The 22,084-nt window shown below is 42.4% G+C and overlaps 1 protein-coding gene and 1 long non-coding RNA gene across 2 annotated transcripts in view; both read right to left on the bottom strand.

Annotated features, from left to right (window-relative positions):
• Positions 1-22,084, bottom strand: part of LOC135072119 (uncharacterized) — a 99,794-nt gene that overhangs the window by 3,381 nt on the left and 74,329 nt on the right. The window contains exons 14-22 of the mRNA XM_063966073.1: positions 8,520-8,678; positions 6,905-7,094; positions 5,836-6,041; positions 5,091-5,301; positions 4,602-4,745; positions 2,927-3,186; positions 2,083-2,209; positions 1,324-1,576; positions 703-764 (exon numbers count right to left, since the gene is read on the bottom strand). Coding sequence (XP_063822143.1) covers positions 703-764; positions 1,324-1,576; positions 2,083-2,209; positions 2,927-3,186; positions 4,602-4,745; positions 5,091-5,301; positions 5,836-6,041; positions 6,905-7,094; positions 8,520-8,678 — 1,612 coding nt within the window. The remainder of the gene's footprint in view (positions 1-702; positions 765-1,323; positions 1,577-2,082; positions 2,210-2,926; positions 3,187-4,601; positions 4,746-5,090; positions 5,302-5,835; positions 6,042-6,904; positions 7,095-8,519; positions 8,679-22,084) is intronic.
• Positions 17,892-20,206, bottom strand: LOC135071689 (uncharacterized). The gene is made up of 2 exons (XR_010257308.1): positions 18,850-20,206; positions 17,892-18,251 (listed from the first exon to the last, which is right to left on the bottom strand). It is a non-coding gene; the product is annotated as an uncharacterized LOC135071689 (long non-coding RNA).

Below are 22,084 nucleotides of genomic sequence, written 5' to 3'. Positions count from 1 at the left end.
GAACGATATGTACAGTGGGATGCGATGAAGTGTCCTGTCTTTCGATGCGCGCGCACAGAAGCCGTGCTGTCAGCGGCCGCTGTTCTAAGCGTTAGTTGACGGAGCGGCGCGGCTCCGTTGTTTACGCTTTCGAATTCAAGATGAGTCTTAGTAATAATTGATTTCTTTGACAGCATTAGTTTATAGTAGTAGGCGCTTATTCGGATGGCATTCGTTAAAAATGAGAGTTAGCCCCAACAGCTGTTATTCGGACTCGAAGGACAGTTCCGATTGTCGATCGAATCCGAAAAAATCTGTTGTGTGCTTGGATCCTTAACGAATGCCACCTTTTGCTAAATTAATTTGCACACGTAAACAAAAGAAGCCGTGCCGACTGGCGCGTACACGCACACACTTGCAACACGCTCGCATTCCTATACCTTGGAGTGTGGACAAAAGAAAGGGATTGCTGTGTCTACTCTCTGACGTCAGAACTGGACACCTAGTGGGGCAAATAAGTAGACACCTTTTATAAACTAGAATACATATTAAATATTGGATATGTTGGGAATGGGGTAGCTACTTTATTTAATAGCCTTGTATGCAGTAAAAAAAGTAAATACATACTAACCATAGAAATTACCAAAGATTTTGCGACCATATCAACTAGGTCTTAAAGATCAAATTCATTAAATAAAGTGAGAATAAAAGTAAATTATTTACCATCTATGGAGAAGGTTTCATTGCGCCCGCTTCTTAACGCTGCCATTGTTTCTATTTCGATTCTGGAAATAAAGAAAAAAATACTTGTAGAATATGGTCCTTCGAGCCTGATACATAAAGTATTTGCTATAATGCAATGCATTAAGGTAGTTGACCAATTGACTGTCCAAACGCGATTCTTCCCTACTACTAACCTTGTGAATCTAAATGCATCTAGGCTAAGTTTTATTAAGTAATTTTATTCTTATTCTTATACATTTTATACCTCAATAAGAATCGGGATTCACATGTGACCGAAAAGTGATTGAGTTTTTGAGGTTAGAATGAAGTTTTAGAGAATTCCTTTAGAATTACTGATCCAAGTCTTATTGGACCTGTAATTCCGAAGATATTCTCTAAATGAGGGTTTTCGCTTCGCGTATGAAAAATCCGCCAGATGGCAATACGTAGACGCGAGGTCCACATGCTGCATGATTGGTTATTTTTGACATGACATTGACAGAATGTCAAAATCCACCAATCACGCAGCAGTCAGACCCCACATCCATGTCCCGCCATCTAGCGGATCTTTCATATGCGAAAACCCTTATTGCTTTGAAATATTTCGAAGTTTAGGCTTACTTGTTAACACTCTCGTGCTGGCCGGAGTATCTGTGCGGCAGGCCGTCGTACTCCGCTAGTGACGTTGTCAGATGCGCCGGCGGCGACGTGAGCGGCGACCGCGGGGGCGAAGCGCCCGGCGACGCCTCCGCGCGGCTTTTGTCGGGCTCCACCCACTTCTTGTCGGCTGTCTTGGAGCGCGGCTTGCGCTGAATCTTGCGGTTGGCGGCTGATATGATTGAAGATACGATGTCGCGGGTTGATACGTCTTTACCTGGAAGTTTTATTTCGTTAGGCAGTTGCTAATGGTTTCTGTATACTAATAAGAACATACTGGTACATGCTTAAAAAAGGTCGGCAGAGTGGCCTAGTCGTAGGGTTGTAGTTGCACAATAAAAACATTTGTGTGCCTGAACATAACTGAACCGAGACTATAATTTTGGTAACGTCCTTTTTCCGACTAGTCTAAAATTGTTTATGTTGTTAACAAAAGTTTGCAAGCTTTAGGCCTGATTCAACCAAACTTTTATCCGAGATTAACTCCTGGTATAACTGGCACATTGACAGTTTCAGTATAGGAAATATGTCAAAACGTCAGTTAATTAGACAAGAGTAAATATTAATCTCAAAATAAACCGTCAGATTAATATTTACTCTAAAATTATAAGATTAACTGTAAAATGTTGGTAGATTCCCCCTTAACTTTTTTAAAACTTTAAATAACATTTAGGAGACTATAACTGTTCCTAGACTGCTATAGCCTGCTGACGATGAGCTTACCTTCAATTTTCTTAACATTATGTATGAGCAGGTCGCGCGAGGGCGCCGGCGCGGGCGACAGCTCCTCGGCCGACGGCGGCGGGTCGTGCGGCGGGTCGCCCTCCTCCTCCTCGAAGTACCAATCGTACTGCAATGCAAGACCAATCTGATCAGTATAAGTCTACCTTTGGCTTCATCCAGTGTATCATAGATTTAAAAGATAAAGAGTCAAAAATCCTTTGGTTTCATCCACTTTGCGATTTGAGTTTAGCTACCCTATTTGCGCTCACTGACTAGGTGAGTAAGTGTTCTGCCACACTAGCGGATTGCAAGCGGTTTTAAAGCGGAGCGGCGACGTGGCGGGTATGCTGCGGATGCGCAACATTTCCGCCTAGAGTTTTCGCCTCGTGTTCACCGCTCTGAAAACGCTTGTGATCTGCCAGTGTGGCAAAGCCCTAAGATCCTGTCACTCGCTAGTGGCGCCGATTGACATGCTGTATACGAGCTGTCAAAACACGTTTCAATAGTAATTTGACGTCACACGTTCGGCAACTCAATCGAGTACTTAATTTATCAATTTCAAAGCAACAAATGATTCATTCAATTGAAAACCTGATAGGTTTTCAGGGCTAGAATAAGGCTGCGTTTCCACCAGAGATGTGCGTGAATGCGTAGAGAGGGATGTGTTTATAAAGAACCGATAAAATCGCTTCATATGCGAGGCAAATCTTTGAAACGCAGCCTTAAGTGGTTTTAATGAGTTGTGTCTCCATAAGTAAAAGTGTCGACTATTTAGTGGCAACATACGATTTGTCTCATAATGATTGGTTAATGGTGTCAATTACTGATTGGCAAGGCAACTTACATGCGTCAAGAAGGACTCTATGATGCGGCACTGGCTGGACATGTCATTGACCATGGCCAGCATGTCATCGCTCGCGGCTCGCACGAGAGTCGGCCCGAACACAATGGCCAAGTTACGCGCCTCCATTTTGTTATGCGGCGCCAGCGCCACCACGCGGCGTAGGTGCTGCACTAAGTACTTTAGTGTCTCGTAGTGCGCGTCCGGTAGTGCGCGCACTAACCGCCGTAGTTGACGCGCGCGCTCTGGTGACCGGTCCGCCGCTGAAATTAAATTAAATACTTGTTTACTATGTCTATGACATGATATGAGGACGTGAGATATTGGTTGACAGTGGTTAAGTGAAAAAAGAGACTGAGCTTTTTGATGCTCGTTAAGAGGCTCTCGTTCAACTCCAGTTATTGTACCTAGCTTCTGAGCATAACAGTCTTGTCAATGGGGGGCATACAGATCTTTTTAGTTCTCCTGCGCTTAGGTAGGTATTTAAGGATGAAATATGTATGTACATTATAAGGCAGGTATGTAGGGAATATCATCCTCAAGGAAGTAGCTGACTTCCCTGCCATCCTCATGTACGCCCGTCGTCCTTACGTCCGTTGGTATTAGCTGAGATAATGCGATAATGCCACTGTTGGACTCTAGGCGTGATTACTCTGTTATATAAAAGTTACACACTCACGAATAAAGGCTGGGTAGAGCTCAGCAGTGAGCAGAGGGTCGGGCAGCCGACGCAGGTAGGCCTTCAGTAACGACGAGGCTACATGCACGTCGGCCCAGCGAGCGTCGACGCCACGATCCAACGCCGCCATCGCGTCACATATGACTACGTTCATAGACACTCACCAATAAAAGCTGGGTAGAGCTCAGCAGTGAGTAGGGGATCGGGTAGCCGACGCAGGTAGGCCTTGAGTAACGACGAGGCTACGTGCAGTCGGCCCAGCGTGCGTCGCCGCCACGATCCAACGCCGCCGTAGCGCCACATATGACTACATTCATAGACACTCACCAATAAAGGCTGGGTAGAGCTCAGCAGTAAGCAGGGGGTCGGATAACCGACGCAGGTAGGCCTTGAGTACCGACGAGGCCACATGTACGTCGGCCCAGCGAGCATCTCCCGCCGGCGGGGACTCGCCGCGATCCAATGCCGCCGTCGCGTCACATCTGACTACGTTCATAGACACTCACCAATAAAAGCTGGGTAGAGCTCAGCAGTGAGTAGGGGATCGGGTAGCCGACGCAGGTAGGCCTTGAGTAACGACGAGGCTACGTGCAGTCGGCCCAGCGAGCGTCGCCGCCACGATCCAGCGCCGCCGTCGCGTCACATATGACTACATTCATAGACACTCACCAATAAAGGCTGGGTAGAGCTCAGCAGTAAGCAGGGGGTCGGATAACCGACGCAGGTAGGCCTTGAGTAACGACGAGGCCACGTGCACGTCGGCCCAGCGTGCGTCGCCGCTACGATCCAACGCCGCCGTCGCGTCACAAATGACTACGTTATTAAACACTCACCAATAAAAGCTGGGTAGAGCTCAGCAGTGAGCAGAGGGTCGGGTAGCCGACGCAGGTAGGCCTTGAGAAATGACAAGGCTACGTGCAGCGTGCATCTCCCGCCGGAGGAGGCTCGCCGCGATCCAACGCCGTCGCGTCACATATGACTACATTCATAGACACTAACCAATAAAGGCTGGGTAGAGCTCAGCAGTGAGCAGGGGGTCGGGTAGCCGGCGCAGGTAGGCCTTCAGTAACGACGAGGCTACATGCACGTCGGCCCAGCGTGCGTCGCCGCCACGATCCAACGCCGCCGTCGCGCCACAAATGACTACGTTATTAAACACTCACCAATAAAGGCTGGGTAGAGCTCAGCAGTGAGCAGGGGGTCGGGTAGCCGACGTAGGTAGGCCTTGAGTAGTGACGAGGCCACGTGCACGTCGGCCCAGCGAGCGTCGCCGCCGCGATCCAACGCCGCCGTCGCGTCACATTGACTACATTCATAGACACTCACCAATAAAAGCTGGGTAGAGCTCAGCAGTGAGCAGGGTCGGATAACCGACGCAGGTAGGCCTTCAGTAATGACGAGGCCACGTGCACGTCGGCCCAGCGAGCGTCGCCGCAACGATCCAGCGCCGCCGCCGCGTCACATATGACTACGTTATTAGACACTCACCAATAAAAGCTGGGTAGAGCTCAGCAGTGAGCAGAGGGTCGGGTAGCCGACGCAGGTAGGCCTTCAGTAACGAAGAGGCTACATGCACGTCGGCCCAGCGAGCGTCTCCCGCCGGCGGGGGCTCGCCGCGGTCTAAAGCCGCCGCTAGCGCCGCCACGCCCGCTGCGTTGCCTGGCACGCGGTACACGCCTACTGTGCGGAGACCGTACGCCTAAAATAATAAAAACAATGTGTTAAGTCAGTGTTAAGATTATGTAAGACAAAATGAACGAAAACATTTGTCATAATAGGACACCACCAAGCACAGGGAAAGCAGATTTTTAAATGAAAATGTGAACTAATTGTCAAGCTCCTCAGCTTCAAGGTTAGTTCACTTTTTCTTCTCTTTTTTTGTAGCCTCTTACAAAAAGGCCTCTGAGATGCTCATTTCACCCTGCCTCACTTAAGATGAGTCATATTATGTATGTAAACTCCCTTTTTTTATAAAGATTATTAGTAATTTGTTATGTCACAAATTACTAATACTTCCGTTAGCTCCTTGTACCAAAGCTGTCACGAATGAGCTCACCACAATAGTCGAGCAGCGGCGGGGACCGAACCCGCGTTCCCCGGATCACGAGTCGGCCAGTCCGACCCCTTCACTATCGTGGCTTTGCAATTCCTAATCATAGACTAGATCATAGAGACTAATAGAAGACTGATATTCTTAAAAGAAGGTTGCGTTGGCAGTTGATACCACGCTTACCTCGACAGCCTGTGCCGGCAGCGTGACCGCCTTAGGCACGAGCGGGTGCTCCGGATCAGAGGGACAGCGCTCCAACGGCGCCCCCAACCAGCCGGAAGGTGCCGGGGCCGTGCTGGTGCCTCCATGCATGCGCCGCAGCTGCTTCGCCATGCGCCCCTTCCACGTCTTGTTCTTGGGCGACGAGGGAAGCGTTGGCGTTGGTGGACCTGGAACAATAACATTTATTAGATCTTATACTATCTAACTCCTATGTTTTTCTAATTAAGTTCGTTACGGGCCCAATGACAGTTTAACTTGCCCCCGCCGGGACAAACTCAGCCTTCACAGGTAACTGGTCTAGCTCTAGATTCTAGCTACACAGGAGTTGCAGCGGTGGGAACGAAAGGTGGGAATTGTTCAGTATACATAATCATAATGGCAAAAATGCTAAGCATTAAAATTTTAAGGCTTTAAACACTTTCAGCACAAAACGTAACAATAGGAAATAGAAACGTTTGAGTAAAATATAAAATAAGCAAATTTTTTGCAACATCATTCTAACAAGACAATACTTTAGGTGAGAATCAGAAGATGACCTACTGAAACTGACATTGAAATCGAGGCCTTGGGAAAGGACAACCGACTACGTTTTTCAGATTATGTAAACTAGTTTTCACTTTTATTATTTTTGTATTCCGTCATTTGTTTTGGTCTCGGAATTCGTTTCTTCTAAAAATTAAGCAGGGTCGCTTCTTTTTTTTGTTCGTGTCTATATGAGGGAGCGTTAATTTATAAAGTACGTAATGTCAAAAGTAGACTTTGATGCAGGCCTCTACCGACCGGTCATTATGGAAATCATTGGGAGACGCCTATGTTCAGCAGTGGACATCCTATGGCTGAAATGATGATGATGAAGATGATATCGTCGTTTAAGAATTTAAACGACGATCACCACGTAAGTCATTTTTAGCAACTTTTCAGGAGATTGGACAAAACGACGCGTCTTTCGATTCACTAGCGAATGGTATCAAAATGCCAAAAACTTATATATAAACGACGATATGTGAAAAGGAGAGTTTGTGTTTGTTACCTGTAGGCGATCTATTTCTCCCGATCTTCTTGCTGCGCTGCGGCGGCAGCGGCGAGGCAGTGCAGTCGGGCTGCGCGGGCGCCGGTTGCGTGGGCGGCGCGGGCTGCGGCGCGGGGTCCGCGGGCGGAGGCTCCGCTGAATGTCTTCGCAGCGCCGCTAACCAGCGCTGTGCGTCTGTCGCGCCGTCAGCCTATTGAAAACAAGTCATCTATATTTATAAAAATGAAACCCGTTTCGCGTTGTCACGGCATCACGTGTGAACGGCTGAACCGATTTCGATAATTCTTTTTTTTAAATGTTTGTGGAAGTCCAAGGATGGTTCTTACGGAAAAAAATATTAAGAAAATCTCTACGCTAAGGCGGTACGAAGTTCGCCGGGTCAGCTAGTTCAGTATAATATTTTAAACTTTCGCGTTCCATTTCAGATAAAATAGAAAGACACGGGTCTTAACGCGACATTCTTCTTCTTTTCGTGTCGACAACAAACCTACACAGTGTCAGCCCAAAACTCCGCCACAAAAGTGGCGTTGTCAGTAGCACTCATCAAATCCTCCTGAGTGCAGTTGCTTGGCAACATTTATGAATAAACGTTAAGACCCATGTCTTTCTATTTTAGGTCATTTAGTACCCATTGCAATAGCACGTCTTTCTCTAATTGCACAAATTACTCGTACTAATAGTCCCGTTAACCCCAAGTGCCAAGCTGCTGCATGCTTGTGTTACGAGTAGGTTCACTACAATAGTCCAGCGGCGACCAGCGTTCCTCGGATCTCGAGTCGGCCAGTCCGACACCTTCACCGTTGGACCATTGTCGCTTAGTTACCAGAAGCAATTGGATTGGCCTCTCGTTGGCTTATCACCAATTCAAATCAAGGGTCAGTGGGTAACTAGTAACCTGTTCATTGCGTCACCAAAAAAATTGGGTCAGCTTACTAACGGAAAACTCGAATTTATTCGACGTTTGTTACTCAATCCCATAAATAATGGCTTTCCTATAACCTCATACTATTTATGGAAATGTTATGATGGTATTTCCTAATCACACCGCAACGATTAATGATGAACATAAGATTATTTAATACCTCATTAGTAAGTGACACAAACACGTATAAGTACAAATAAATTCATACGACTATATTTCAATCGACCCTGGTGTGGTGAGAGCGAATTTATAAAGAATCATTTACGCCTACACATAGGTGACTAAGGTGTAATATCAAAAGCCCCAATTTATATTGCAAACAGAATAACGTCTCTTGGTACAAAATTGCAATTAGTTTGTAGTGGCTATGGATGGTGCAGCAACTCTGAATTAAGTTGTTGCCAGTGAATAGCACGCTCTATCTGTGTGATGAGAATAGAATAGCGCATCGTGTATATGCTCTACACCCTGCCTGCTGCTGGTAGGGTATAGCGCATCACCTGTTTATCCGCTTTGCACTTAACGAAGTCGAACCTTAACTCCTCCTATTTTCTTCTGATTAATTGCGTTGCGGGTCCAATGACAGTTTAACTTTCCCCCGGGACAAGCTTAACCTTTACTGGTTGGGTCAAGCTGTAGATCCTGGCTACACAGGAGTTGCAGTGGGAACCAGAGGTGGGAATAGTCCCTTACCTGCAGCAGCAGCTCGGCGCCGGCGGCGGTGGTGACCCTGACGACGTGCTTGCGCTTGGTGTAGTCATCAGCGAGCGCTGCCAGCGAGTAGCGCACGTCCAGCGCGTCACGTGACCCGCTCTGCGCGTCCGCAGCTGAGCCGCTCACAGCACCGGGGCTCTGCAACAAGCAGAAATAGAAAATTAGGATATGGCAAACATATTTGCTGAAGAACACGGTAAAATATGATGATACAGTTGATGGAAATGCAGCGTCTCACTCTTTACCTTATCGGGATAAGTAGGCGTACTTCGTAATTGTGTTCTGTAATAGTTATTGTGTGCTTTTTTGTATTAATGTCAAGTTTTCAGAAATAAATATCTTGAACCGTAAAATGTGATGATTGATTACAATCAAAAACTAAACTTCAGATACAGAGAGCCATTTGCGTAATCTTGAATAAATCTCGAAAACTAAACTTCAGATACAAGAACCATTTCACTTATCGATTTTTTACTAAAGTCAGGGTCTTAGTATTGCGTGCGAAATGCTTATTAAATACTATCTCGAAATGTAGAGCTTTCGAATGAAATTAAAAGAAATGATACTGCAATACAGTATCGCTGAAGGTCACACGACTAACGCGGCTTTTGGCAAGTCCAAGGTGAAATTTGTTTTTATTAGCGATGAATGTCACGACTCGCGATGCCGGTCTCGAAAGATAACTAGATAGCATTTAACACCGTGTGAGAATTTCACGAAGTCTAAAGATGAGAGATAACTTTATTTTTAACGAAACTTTTCAATGTTACACTTTTTCAACTGAAACCCACGGTCACTTAGTTTTGTTACAAATGTACTTATTACTGTTAATGAATACATATTCTCTCTAATACATATTTATTGAATATCCATCAATCACCATCAAAGGTTTAACTCTCCTTTTCGAGAAAATGAAACTTGTTTATGTTCTTTACTGGCTGGTATCACCAAAACAGCAATAGACAAATCGTGTGAACAAAACGCCTGCTCACGGAACTAGAATAAAAATGGCTGCAGCTTTCACCCCCTAATTATAGGTATTACCTTTCAAAAAGAGCAGACGTGAATCAGACAAGTGCTTGAAATGTTGCTCGTGTTTTTGCCTCCATTATCTTTTGGAGGCGGCATTAATCAAATGAGTTGGTAGGGTTGCCAAAAGTTAAGCTGAAGGTCGATACGTTATTTTCAATGCAAAAGCTTTTAGTTTTTAGACTCCACCTAGTGGTATTTATGCAATTCTTTTCTACTTCCTTGACTATTTGACTAAGTGCGAAGTTAAGTAACTTAACATACATGACTACATTATTTTCACTTTCGTTTTGCAGCAATAATGTATGTTTACCTTTTTTATAGATGTAAGTAGAACAAAATATACAACTTATTAATTGGATACGAGCAAAATGTAGATGAAACATTAATTTAAAGTTTTTAGAGTGGTGGCCCTACCATTGGCGCCGGCGTGCGCAACTGGGTTCCCGTGCACTATGTTGACCGAAAAATGTCGCGGCATTCGTCCGTTTGCATTTGTACACGTCTCTCTACCACTTGCCGGCGATGTGTTACACTAATAAGGTAATGCGAGTTACTTGCTCCCACTTAATTAATGAAAGCAGCTCTTTAAGGCGGTTGAAGTTCTTCATGTAACTTGTACATATTAATAACTAGCTTTCCGCCCGCGGCTTCGCCCGCGTGGAATTTTGTCTGTCACAGATAAATTTTATCGCGCGCGTCCCTGTTTCAAAAGCCGGGATAAAAACGATCCTATGTCCTTTCTCGGGACTCAAATTATCTCTATGCCAAATTCCATCAAAATCGGTTCAGTGGTTACAGGTGGTTAAAGAGAGACAGACAGACAGAAAGACAGACAGACAGAGTTACTTTCGCATTTATAATCTACTATATAAAAATAAGTCGGGTTTTCCTCCCTGACGCTATAACTCCAGAACGCACGAACCGATTTCCACGGTTTTGCATTCGTTGGAAAGGTCTCGGGCTCCGTGAGGTTTATAGCAAAGAAAATTCGGGAAAAGGGGGTAAAACGGGATCCACGCGTACGAAGTCGCGGGCGGCCGCTAGTATTAGTATAGATGCAATACTTTGCGTACCCACCTATCTTATTATGTAGTTCCTATTTCTATTGCATAAATCAGTTGAATGTAAGATGCCTCTGATGAGTGTGGCCAATACCTGAGAGCGATTACCAACGCAATTGCAATACACGTTTGTAATCTCCCCGGCCTACGCAAAAATAAATGGGTGCCTTGTGTAGGCTTGCTGGAACATCTGTTAGCCAGCCGCAGGCAACGCATAGTTTGAGGAGGAAATCGAAAGTAGAAACAGACCTGAAGCCAATTTCCGTGGAAAGATCTTCCGTGGCAGGCCGACCGCGACAATGAACACAGGGGAAGCGTGCGCGATGGTTGAAGACACTATTTTGTTTGTCATGTCACGCTTAGTGACCCTTAATAGTGTTTGCATGTATTTACGAATTCCGCAACTTTTGTACAAGCAGCAGCTGTGTCGTCGTGAGCCAGATGATGTCGGTTACAATAATATGTGTCTTTTGGGGAAAACAAAAAGAAATTGTCGTTAAAAATAGCTCTACAGTTGATCACGAACAGAATGCAAGATTTTACGTGAAACTTTTGTTCGAGCTAAAATAACTAGTCTACGCCACGAAATCACGCGGTTTGACCGAAACCAAACGGTAACACAAAAGGAGACAAAATCGAACAGATCGCCGGTAGTTCACAGCTATCTAGATTCGATATCATTCCTTTTTTCGAGTGGTGAACAGTCATGCTTTTTCAATAGAGTTAAGTCGCCGGAGATAGCGAGTAGTCGATGATTTATTGCCGCTGACCTGAATATTCACTTTCCGTATTTGCATCACAAAAAACGTGTTTGATGACCGGCGACAACATTTCACGATCGCAACCTATTCACATCAAATGCAATTAGCGGGTCAACGGTCTTGTCAGAAGTGGCACAGTGACGTAACGTCAATCTTGCGTGCGCCGGCTCAGGAAAGATGCTAACGAACAATTAGCAGGCATCCGTAACGAGGATGCATTTGCCGACCATACGGCTAGGCTAGGCGTTGTTTAGAAAGTGAGCGAAAAAGTCGAAACTCTATGCAATTGACCCGATAAATAACCGGGCGGCGCCTTTATCGGATAGTAATAACATATCACTTGTAGGTCAATTGCTCGTACCTCCCAATGTTGGTAATTGCGCGCCGCACGCCCTCATGGCGAGTCGCTCTCGATAATAGTTTAACGACGGCGAGACGTCGTCCTCAATCAATTAATTGGTATCTCTGGCTTTCAGATTGAGAAAGGCCAGTGTCAAAATCGAAATTGCTTTTATGGCGCTTAAGCCCCAGCTCGGAGGCGATTAGTTTCATTTTCACCATATATAAATTGACGAGTGGAACTTTAATTGCTGTAATAATTGGAAATCTTCATTGGTTCTTTGGGTCAATAGAATTGAAAAAGGTGCCATGAGACTTCCGTCAGTGAATTAGATGCACTTTGTAGTTTGTTGTACTTATGAGCATTTTTTTTAGTCAGGTATCGAAGTAGAAAAACACAGAATCTGCCTACAGCATGACAACGAGAAACCATAGGAATCAAAATGTACGTTAACAAAAGCTCACCAATATATCGGTGTACCAGAGCGTCATGATTTGGCTGAAGTCCACGCGCGTCAGTTGTGGTCACTATACGTCTTGGTCATTGTCACTGCTTGGCAACCGGCACGCATAATAAATGCACTCGTTTCAGTCTGTCTCGAACACAATATACAGTTCCAGTGGCTTTTGCACGTAAATTCTCCAAGAGGGCATCGTCCCGCGTCACCGGGAAGCTTCCAAAATATCACTGGATGCTTCATGCATAATTCACACCGTTCAGTTTTCAGATCGAGGTTACTGGATGTATGAATCTACTTCGTCAGTCGGAGACAAAAGATAATTGCTCGGTTCGATAAATATTTATTCACATGAGCTTAACAAAAAAACGTGCGGAAGCGTTGTTCGCGACACGGGCGGGCGGCGTCCGCGCATGTCTGAAGGACTGTGGCGCGTCGCGCGTCTCTCGGCGGGCGCGCAGAGAAAGTGCTCCCGCGCAGACTCCGCGGCGTCTGCCAAATTGACGTTTTCACGCTTCGGAAATTGATGGCTTTTCCGGACGAGTCGCTTCGAAACAATACTGATTTTACTTTCTAGATTTGAAATACTTGAATAGTTATTGCGGGCGTAATGGACACTTTTAAAAGATCATTAGCACTCCGTTTCCGTCACTAAACTGGGATGTGATTATCCATCTAGTTGTAGTTGTCGATACATTTATTGTCGAGCAACTTACAGGTTATAAAGCTTTGGAAATTGATTGAAATTAGTTACAAATTGATTTGCAATTTACGATCGGAGCTGTCGCCAGTAATTTCATGTAACCCGCTAACGCACCTCTGTAATTGAATTCGTCATACTTTTCCTTCGCGCTTTGAGCATCAGGGTTGTCCGCAATTATTTTAAGTTCATGATTAACGGCCATTGTAGCGGGATGACATCTGGCTTTGTGCTTACCCGTTGACGTTAAATCCAGCGTTCTTGCCAAACGGTTCTAAGAAATAATTTATTGCATGTTCTAATTCTAAAGGACGTTTTCTGTCTGAACGGAGAACAAGGAAGGAAAAGGGGGATTTAGCCATGTGACAACCCTTGTAGAGATTGTCGTCGTCTTGTCATTGACCTCTTGGCAGTCATTTTCGCGCTTTCTGCTAACATTGAATTACTGATGATGTTCCCAACTCATCGTATTACATACCTGTAGGTATATTTAGACGTCTGAGTAGAAAACTTCCGCAGGTAACGACCGCTGTATCTTATGAAATGTAAGAAGATTTTGAAAGCGACGTTTGTACACGACGACCAAAGTCATGCGATCACGTAAGGTCTTAACTCTTAACACTGATTCAAATCTGGTTAACAGCATTAGTTCTTAAACACCGCATCAATACTCGTACTTATACTGTACGATATACTTGTCCTAAGTGTTTAGATTAAAATGCAGTTTAATTTGGCTCGAGCTTTGCATTTGGTATGAGGTTACTTTGGAACCGCAATCGTTTATTTTATTAGCTTTATTTGAGGCAATCTATTTTCTTTGACTCATGCTTATTTCTGAAGGTGTGCGAGTGATCGGTCACTGAATATGTAGGCCGCGTTATAAATGACGGTTGATCATCAATCATTGTTCGGTGTTCACATCCAAATGATGAAATTGTCTAGTGCTTGTAGGTGCGTTGCATAATGCTGCACTTTTGAATGGTCTAATAATTCTGGCTGATGTATGAGCTGAAAGTACTTCGTGACTAAGTATCGGTAAACAATGAAAGTATCGACGGTGACTCAGCAGTAAATGGGGGCGAAGGAAGACGGCTACCGTAACATTTCGGCGATTATGATTCACTATTACGTGATATCGATTAAGGGGTTATGCGAGAAGATCATATCTGATGTAAATTATGAAGGCAAAATAATACAGACACAGAAAATAATAATGTAAAATCCAGATTGTAAAGACGAGTTGGTCAAGTTTCACAATAAATCCAGAACGCTTAAGGAAAATCAGGACATTTCAGGAATTTCCCCCGGAAAAGTCCCGGGAAATTCATGTCGTCACTTGGTAGATCAGTATGACATGGATTAGCGAAAAAAGAACGGAATGTAGGTACGAGTAAAATGGGGTAAAAGTCTGGTTTCAGGATACAAATTTAGTTTTTGGCAACCTGCACCTTTAATAATACCAAAAAGAATAATACCACGTACTAAATTCTTGATTAGCGACGATAGCCGAACGGTGATGGTGTCAAACTGGCCGACTCGTGATACGAGGAACGCGGGTACGATCCCCGGCGAAAGTGTCAATAGGACGACCAATCTCTGGTATCTTTTAATAATAAAGAAATAGATTTAAATTACAACTGCAATCACTGGATGTAACAGCAGCAACGACTGCACAGCAGGGGCATTAACAATGCAGATCGCCCGTTTGTTTTCCACCACCAGAAGATTACCATAGGTATGCATGACTTTCTTGAACTATCCGTAATTATAAAAGAGGTTTATTACAATGTACGCTTTGAAAACTTGATTTTTTCAGTGTTTTTTTCGAACGAACGAACGATGTATGTAATTACATATTTGTTAAGTTAGACAGGTGTTGAGTAGTAGAGCAATTAGCTCCTCAGTTTGATTGGATAAGTACTCAGATGCGTAACTTTTGTAGTTAGCGTTTGTTTTAAGGGCCAATCGGGAATGTAGGTAATTCAAACATTTCATCATGCATATCGAATCGGCTATCCAGAGCATTGCGCAGCCTTACGTCAGGTGCGTACGTCAGCGTATATTTGGGTCAGTTTATTACGGCATAATTTACAACCTATTTTGAGTCTATTTATACACCAACCGGTAGAAAGTAGATCAAACAAAATAAATCGCAAGCGTAATAGATAATGTTCAGGCATTGAATTATTTCTCGTTGATCGATATGATGTGATGGAAACAACCAGTCAAATTGATTGATATATCCTTAAAATATTTTAATCTCAATCATAAAAAATACTAGTTTATAAAATCTATTAAAAATAACAGGTAATGATAGCTTACATAAAACTGCGGAAATGCGTAAGTCACACTCGATTGCAATCCAATTATAATATCAGTAAACAAAAATAATCGAATTAAACGGTATGTATCATGTTAACAGGTTGCATAATCGATCAACGCGATCGGCCTTCTGTTAAGTGGTTAATTATTTCCTTCAATGTGTCAATTAAGTGCTGTTATTACCTGTATTACGTTTTGTTTATTTGTGTGACCCGAAAACGCGTTCGGGCGGCGCAGGCGCACGACGCACGCGGCCGCGCGGAACCGCGCGCGTGCGCTCTGCCTTAATGGGTTTATTCAAGAGTCGCGTGTCTGCGCATGGCCTTATAAGGTAATGTGCAGCGATATGCATACTAGAGGAAACGGCAGACAAACTGTTGTCTAGGGTACCGTTGGCGATAGGGGTTTTGATATCTTTCAGTGTTTAAGTTAAGTAGGTGCTCTATCTTTTCACTGACTTTAAATTTTTCAAATCGCAGCAATTGCAAATCGCAGGCATCACAACCATGTAAGTAAGATGAAACAGTGTTTAGCTTGCTTGAAATATGTTAAATTACAATTTTTAGTCAGGAACTTTTAGAGTGAGCTCTGGACATGTGTGTGGAGTGTAATTGGTGCGTGTGCTAAAATTGCGTGCAAAACTAAGGGTAGATTTATGTTGATATGCAAACCGACTCATTTAAATTAACAACATGCAATGCAAATCATGAACAAACAGTAGGTAGGTATCATTTAAAAAAGTTATATAAACGGTTGTAGGCGTTGTTAGGGTACTCATTGAATGCAACATGTGCTAACTTATAGTGATTCGATCCCCGTATGATTCACGGAACCGCGATACATATGCGATTAGCTGTAGAAAGTAAACAATATAATTGGCAGCGGCCCACTCGCGATTCATAGAGACCATTGTCGCGGAAACTGAGAGCCTGGAAGAGACGTGGGCGATATTGTCTTCAGACATAGGCTGGTACTCATAAACCGATCTGCATTGTAGTTGCTATTTTGATTCACTTAAAATTACAAAATTCACATTATTCTGTGAAAACTTCGCGATAAAAAGTACTTTCCAAAGATAGAGCACGCAGTTATCAATTTGGTATCTCTTTATATGTGAATAATAGAAAGGCATCTGGATAAGGATGAGGATCTGTCTATTAATATCTGCCCTAGACTCTGCTTAGGCGAAAGTCGCACGTAATTATGTGACTAATTTATTGACTAACTCATTGCATAAGTATTAGTATATTACTCCTCCCACAGATTTGGATACACGTGAATGGGTGATCAAGCAATGCATTAGTGTTTATGTAGAGCTAAATAATGCATTGCATTATGTTAGCGGAAATCCGATTTTATTATACTTATAAATATCCACACTCTAAGCATAACTTCGATGCATTCTTGGCTCATTAAAGACATGTCAATATTCGCTATTAGCAGACTAATAACATTAAATAGTCTATTCACGTAATTTATTGCATAAAAATAACATTCGATGAGAATTCAGATACGGGACCAATTAAGCGCCGATTCAATTTTCTTGTGACATAATAAATGCTATAAAGTTCTTATTATAGAGCTAGACAATCGCGAATCGTTTCCAGCGATTTTATCTATGCACTGGTTGTCTATGCACAGGTCGTCGACCCCGGCAGCGATGCGCTGCAACGTGCGTACGCGCATACAAGTGATTCTCGGATAAACGATTGACAGCGGGAGCCGGCTTGTTGAGATTTTATTATTTCAAGCACTGATGAACATTAAAATAGAACTGTGTTCTGGTTTCGCAATCGGTTTGCTATGATCGTGTCATACAACAGTTGATATTTGAATGACTCTACACAACTATACTCGTATACTATTCGCACAGTAAGCTATATAAGCTCTCTTAGAAATCATACCGAAGACAATAAATGGATAGAGACGACAGTTTCCATTCTACCTACTCTACAATCACCGTTGGTTGAGTCGACTACAGGTAGTATGAATTTCAAAAGAGATAACCTGAAGAATTTTCAGATTTGGAAACGAGAGACAAAAAAATCAAGTTACAGTTGAAAGTTTCAGATCTGACATATCCCATGAATAATACAAAAATGAGTCATTATCCTATTTACGTTATTAAACATCTGAATTTACTAATCAAGCAAGTTATGAATCGATCTCAGCATGCTATTTAGCAAGCAATGCGTCCAGACAGCGGGTCTGGCGCGGCGGCCATGTGGCGATGTCCCGCGCTGCGCCGGCACACGAGTGCGTTCAATTAGACTGCCGGTCGCTGCAATTGCACTAAATGCACTTTATGTAGTGCACTTGTGTGTTGACTTTAATGTACCGCGTGTATTGTGTATTTACTTATGAGAAGAAGAATATAATTTTCGTAAGTTCAATCAAATTCCATCATCATCAATCACGTGGATTGTTAGCTGAATATCAATGCTCCAATTTATGACATTGGAGCAACAAAGAGTCAACATGTATTATATCAAATAATCGCACATCTATCAAGGTACCACGGCAGCTGTACAGGCAATGAATCTCATACCAAAATATTCCAAAAATGCGTAAATTCTTTCAATGCCATTAAAATGTCAGTGGAACTATTGTCACGGTTAGTGGCTTTAGGCCAAGTGACATAATAGAATTTAGATTTAATTAGTTAAATAAAAGATAGATTTAAGTTAACAAGTCTTTTATTTCAATTTAAGAGAAAGAGACCTTAAGGGTGTGGGTTACGAGCAAACTATCGTATCGCACGAGATTCGTCACCGGTGGTAGTATATTCAAACCACTGTCCTCGCTAGCATTGATGGTTATGTGGTTTGGTTCCTCGAGTTGGTAGGCCCGCAGAGTCGTCGACGCGCCAGACGGCTAGGGCCGTACGCACTGTGGTGTAGGGCCACTTAGAGTGTGCGCACGGGCCGTCCGACACGGCAGGCAGCTCTGCCGGGTTGAAGAGCCAGGTGGTAGGTTCGGCAGTGGTGACCATGCATGGTGTAGTAGGTAGGCGTAGAAGATGTAGGTGAACGTGAACCCTGCGAATCAAAGCGGACACTAAAGCAGTTGCTAGCTTTTGTCCGTTTGACTGCGACATCAAAATACTAGCGAAGCAGATGGAATGATTTGGTAATAAATGGTGATGTAATGATGTGGCAGTCAAACAGAATTACAATAGGTGCAGTGAAAGTGATTGCAGTGAAGTAGGCAAAAATATTAAATTATGTAGGTAGATAATTATTTAGAATATCATCTATATAGGCAATTAATTTATAGAACAATATAGGTAGGCAATAATTTAGAATAATTAGAACAGTAGAATTAAATCAGAATAGTTCAATTTAGCAAATTAAATAGAATTTGGAATGAGTGTCGTTACAGTACGAACAAGGTCATACAAAGGTCATGACGTGTCGATGTCATTTCGTAAAATCGATTCATTTAATATTTTATTATGTAATAAGATGTAAAATATTACGAGTAACAATTGTAGCAACAGTTAAAATTACGAAATGACATCGTCCAGATACACTGAGCACATGGATTGCACATTTCAAGAACAAAATGGCGGCTAGGTACTTACATTTAGCACAAGTATAAAATCTAGGCATTAAAAATTACTTTTGCAACACTCACCCGGTAGCGGGGTTCACGAATACGCGATTACATTTTGGAGTTTTATAAAGTTACGTACATCGCGGGTCCGGCGGTGACGGACAGCGATACGTCCGTGCTCAATAACGCTCTGGCTCGGACTACGAGACGCGGCGGGAGCATCGAGGCCGTAGGCGCGTCGCTTGCGCATGCATAAAAAACAGCCCGCCCGCTCGACAGAGAACAAAAGAATTATTTAACAACTTGTTTCGCGCGGGTTTGCTTGTAGATTTATTATTTTATTTATTTGATTAGTGTAGAACATTATGAATTATTTAATTAAGTTATTTAGTTAGGTAGTTTACGTAGATTTAGATATTTTATTATTTAAGTATATTTATTTAGGTAGATAATAGTAATTAAATTAGAATTTAGATCTAAGATAAAGGTCAGCGGTAACGCTAACCGTTACATATCCCCCTTTTTACGGTAGGATTTTACCTAAGGAAAATCCGCTATCTTAACTGTACTAGCTAATCTTGAGTCTGACTAACAAAATAAACATTTTAGGTCTGTTTACTTGCAACCTGACGTACAGAGTATATGATTTTTAGTAGATCTCATAATACTCACAAGATTTATTAAGTTAAGATTTAGAGAAAGTCATAAGATAACTATAAATTAAATGAAGAGGTCGGAATATTATCTGTAGGGTAGACTACAGCTAATTACAAGTATGCGCAGTTGTTTAGCAACTGCTGCACCCAACAACTTCCTATCTTAAGTCCTAAGCAATGCAAAGAGGTACTTAGTAGAGTGTACCTTGCAATCCATTTTAGATGGTGCGTCAGACAAGACAGTTAAAAATAGTTTTAGACTTTATAATTAAGTTAGATTTCCAAAGATAGGTTTAAGAGATATCAGTAGGTAAGATACGAGTAGGTATAATAAATTGTTTATTTTTAGTAGTATTTACAATTTATTATTTAATTTAATAGTTTATTTAGAAGTAACGTTTTTAGTTACAAGTTAAATTTATATTTTAGATTAGAATTACCGAGTACGTAATATAAAAAAATACTAGGTAGGCACGCGGGTGTGTGTTGCAATTTACACAATACAACAGTAAGCATTACAATTTAGTTTAACAAAATCTATGTGTGGTAGGTAGTTATTAAAAATTAAATAATATTACCAAAGGTAGGTAGAATTTAGTTAATATTATAAAATGTAGGTAGATACATTTTATATTTAACAAAATTATAGTAGGTAGAATAGTGTAGCAATTCTCCACAAAAATTACAAGTTTAGTACTACCACACAGAGATTACAATATTAGTTACAATCTTAGAACTAAGTTATTTGAATGCCAACACCAAAAATAACCATTCATTACAAGTAAAACTCACTGGTAACGTCTCAAGTGCGATAGAATAGACCGGTATGGGCGCCAATGTCACGGTTAGTAGTTAGATGTAACGGTTAGCGTTACCGCTGACCTTTATCTTAGATCTAAATTCTAATTTAATTACTATTATCTACCTAAATAAATATACTTAAATAATAAAATATCTAAATCTACGTAAACTACCTAACTAAATAACTTAATTAAATAATTCATAATGTTCTACACTAATCAAATAAATAAAATAATAAATCTACAAGCAAACCCGCGCGAAACAAGTTGTTAAATAATTCTTTTGTTCTCTGTCGAGCGGGCGGGCTGTTTTTTATGCATGCGCAAGCGACGCGCCTACGGCCTCGATGCTCCCGCCGCGTCTCGTAGTCCGAGCCAGAGCGTTATTGAGCACGGACGTATCGCTGTCCGTCACCGCCGGACCCGCGATGTACGTAACTTTATAAAACTCCAAAATGTAATCGCGTATTCGTGAACCCCGCTACCGGGTGAGTGTTGCAAAAGTAATTTTTAATGCCTAGATTTTATACTTGTGCTAAATGTAAGTACCTAGCCGCCATTTTGTTCTTGAAATGTGCAATCCATGTGCTCAGTGTATCTGGACGATGTCATTTCGTAATTTTAACTGTTGCTACAATTGTTACTCGTAATATTTTACATCTTATTACATAATAAAATATTAAATGAATCGATTTTACGAAATGACATCGACACGTCATGACCTTTGTATGACCTTGTTCGTACTGTAACGACACTCATTCCAAATTCTATTTAATTTGCTAAATTGAACTATTCTGATTTAATTCTACTGTTCTAATTATTCTAAATTATTGCCTACCTATATTGTTCTATAAATTAATTGCCTATATAGATGATATTCTAAATAATTATCTACCTACATAATTTAATATTTTTGCCTACTTCACTGCAATCACTTTCACTGCACCTATTGTAATTCTGTTTGACTGCCACATCATTACATCACCATTTATTACCAAATCATTCCATCTGCTTCGCTAGTATTTTGATGTCGCAGTCAAACGGACAAAAGCTAGCAACTGCTTTAGTGTCCGCTTTGATTCACCGGGGTTCACGTTCACCTACATCTTCTACGCCTACCTACTACACCATGCATGGTCACCACTGCCGAACCTACCACCTGGCTCTTCAACCCGGCAGAGCTGCCTGCCGTGTCGGACGGCCCGTGCGCACACTCTAAGTGGCCCTACACCACAGTGCGTACGGCCCTAGCCGTCTGGCGCGTCGACGACTCTGCGGGCCTACCAACTCGAGGAACCAAACCACATAACCATCAATGCTAGCGAGGACAGTGGTTTGAATATACTACCACCGGTGACGAATCTCGTGCGATACGATAGTTTGCTCGTAACCCACACCCTTAAGGTCTCTTTCTCTTAAATTGAAATAAAAGACTTGTTAACTTAAATCTATCTTTTATTTAACTAATTAAATCTAAATTCTATTATGTCACTTGGCCTAAAGCCACTAACCGTGACATTGGCGCCCCACGTTGGGCGCCAATGTCACGGTTGGAACTTTAGTAGCTGTGACATATTTAGAATTTAGAGTTAAGTTTAGAGAAATAAAAGATAGATTTAAGTTAACAAGTCATTTATTACAATTTAAGAGAAAGAGACCTTAAGGGTGTGGGTTACGAGCTAACTATCGTATCGCACGAGATTCGTCACCGGTGGTAGTATATTCAAACCACTGTCCTCGCTAGCATTGATGGTGATGTGATTTGGTTCCTCGCTGGTGGTCAGCCCGCCCGCTCGACAGAGAACAAAAGAATTATTTAACAACTTGTTTCGCGCGGGTTTGCTTGTAGATTTATTATTT

Source organism: Ostrinia nubilalis, chromosome 5 (genome assembly GCF_963855985.1).
Source record: "Ostrinia nubilalis chromosome 5, ilOstNubi1.1, whole genome shotgun sequence".
In the NCBI taxonomy this organism is placed as follows: Eukaryota; Metazoa; Arthropoda; class Insecta; order Lepidoptera; family Crambidae; genus Ostrinia; species Ostrinia nubilalis.
This window is presented reverse-complemented; position numbering and strand designations above follow the sequence as displayed.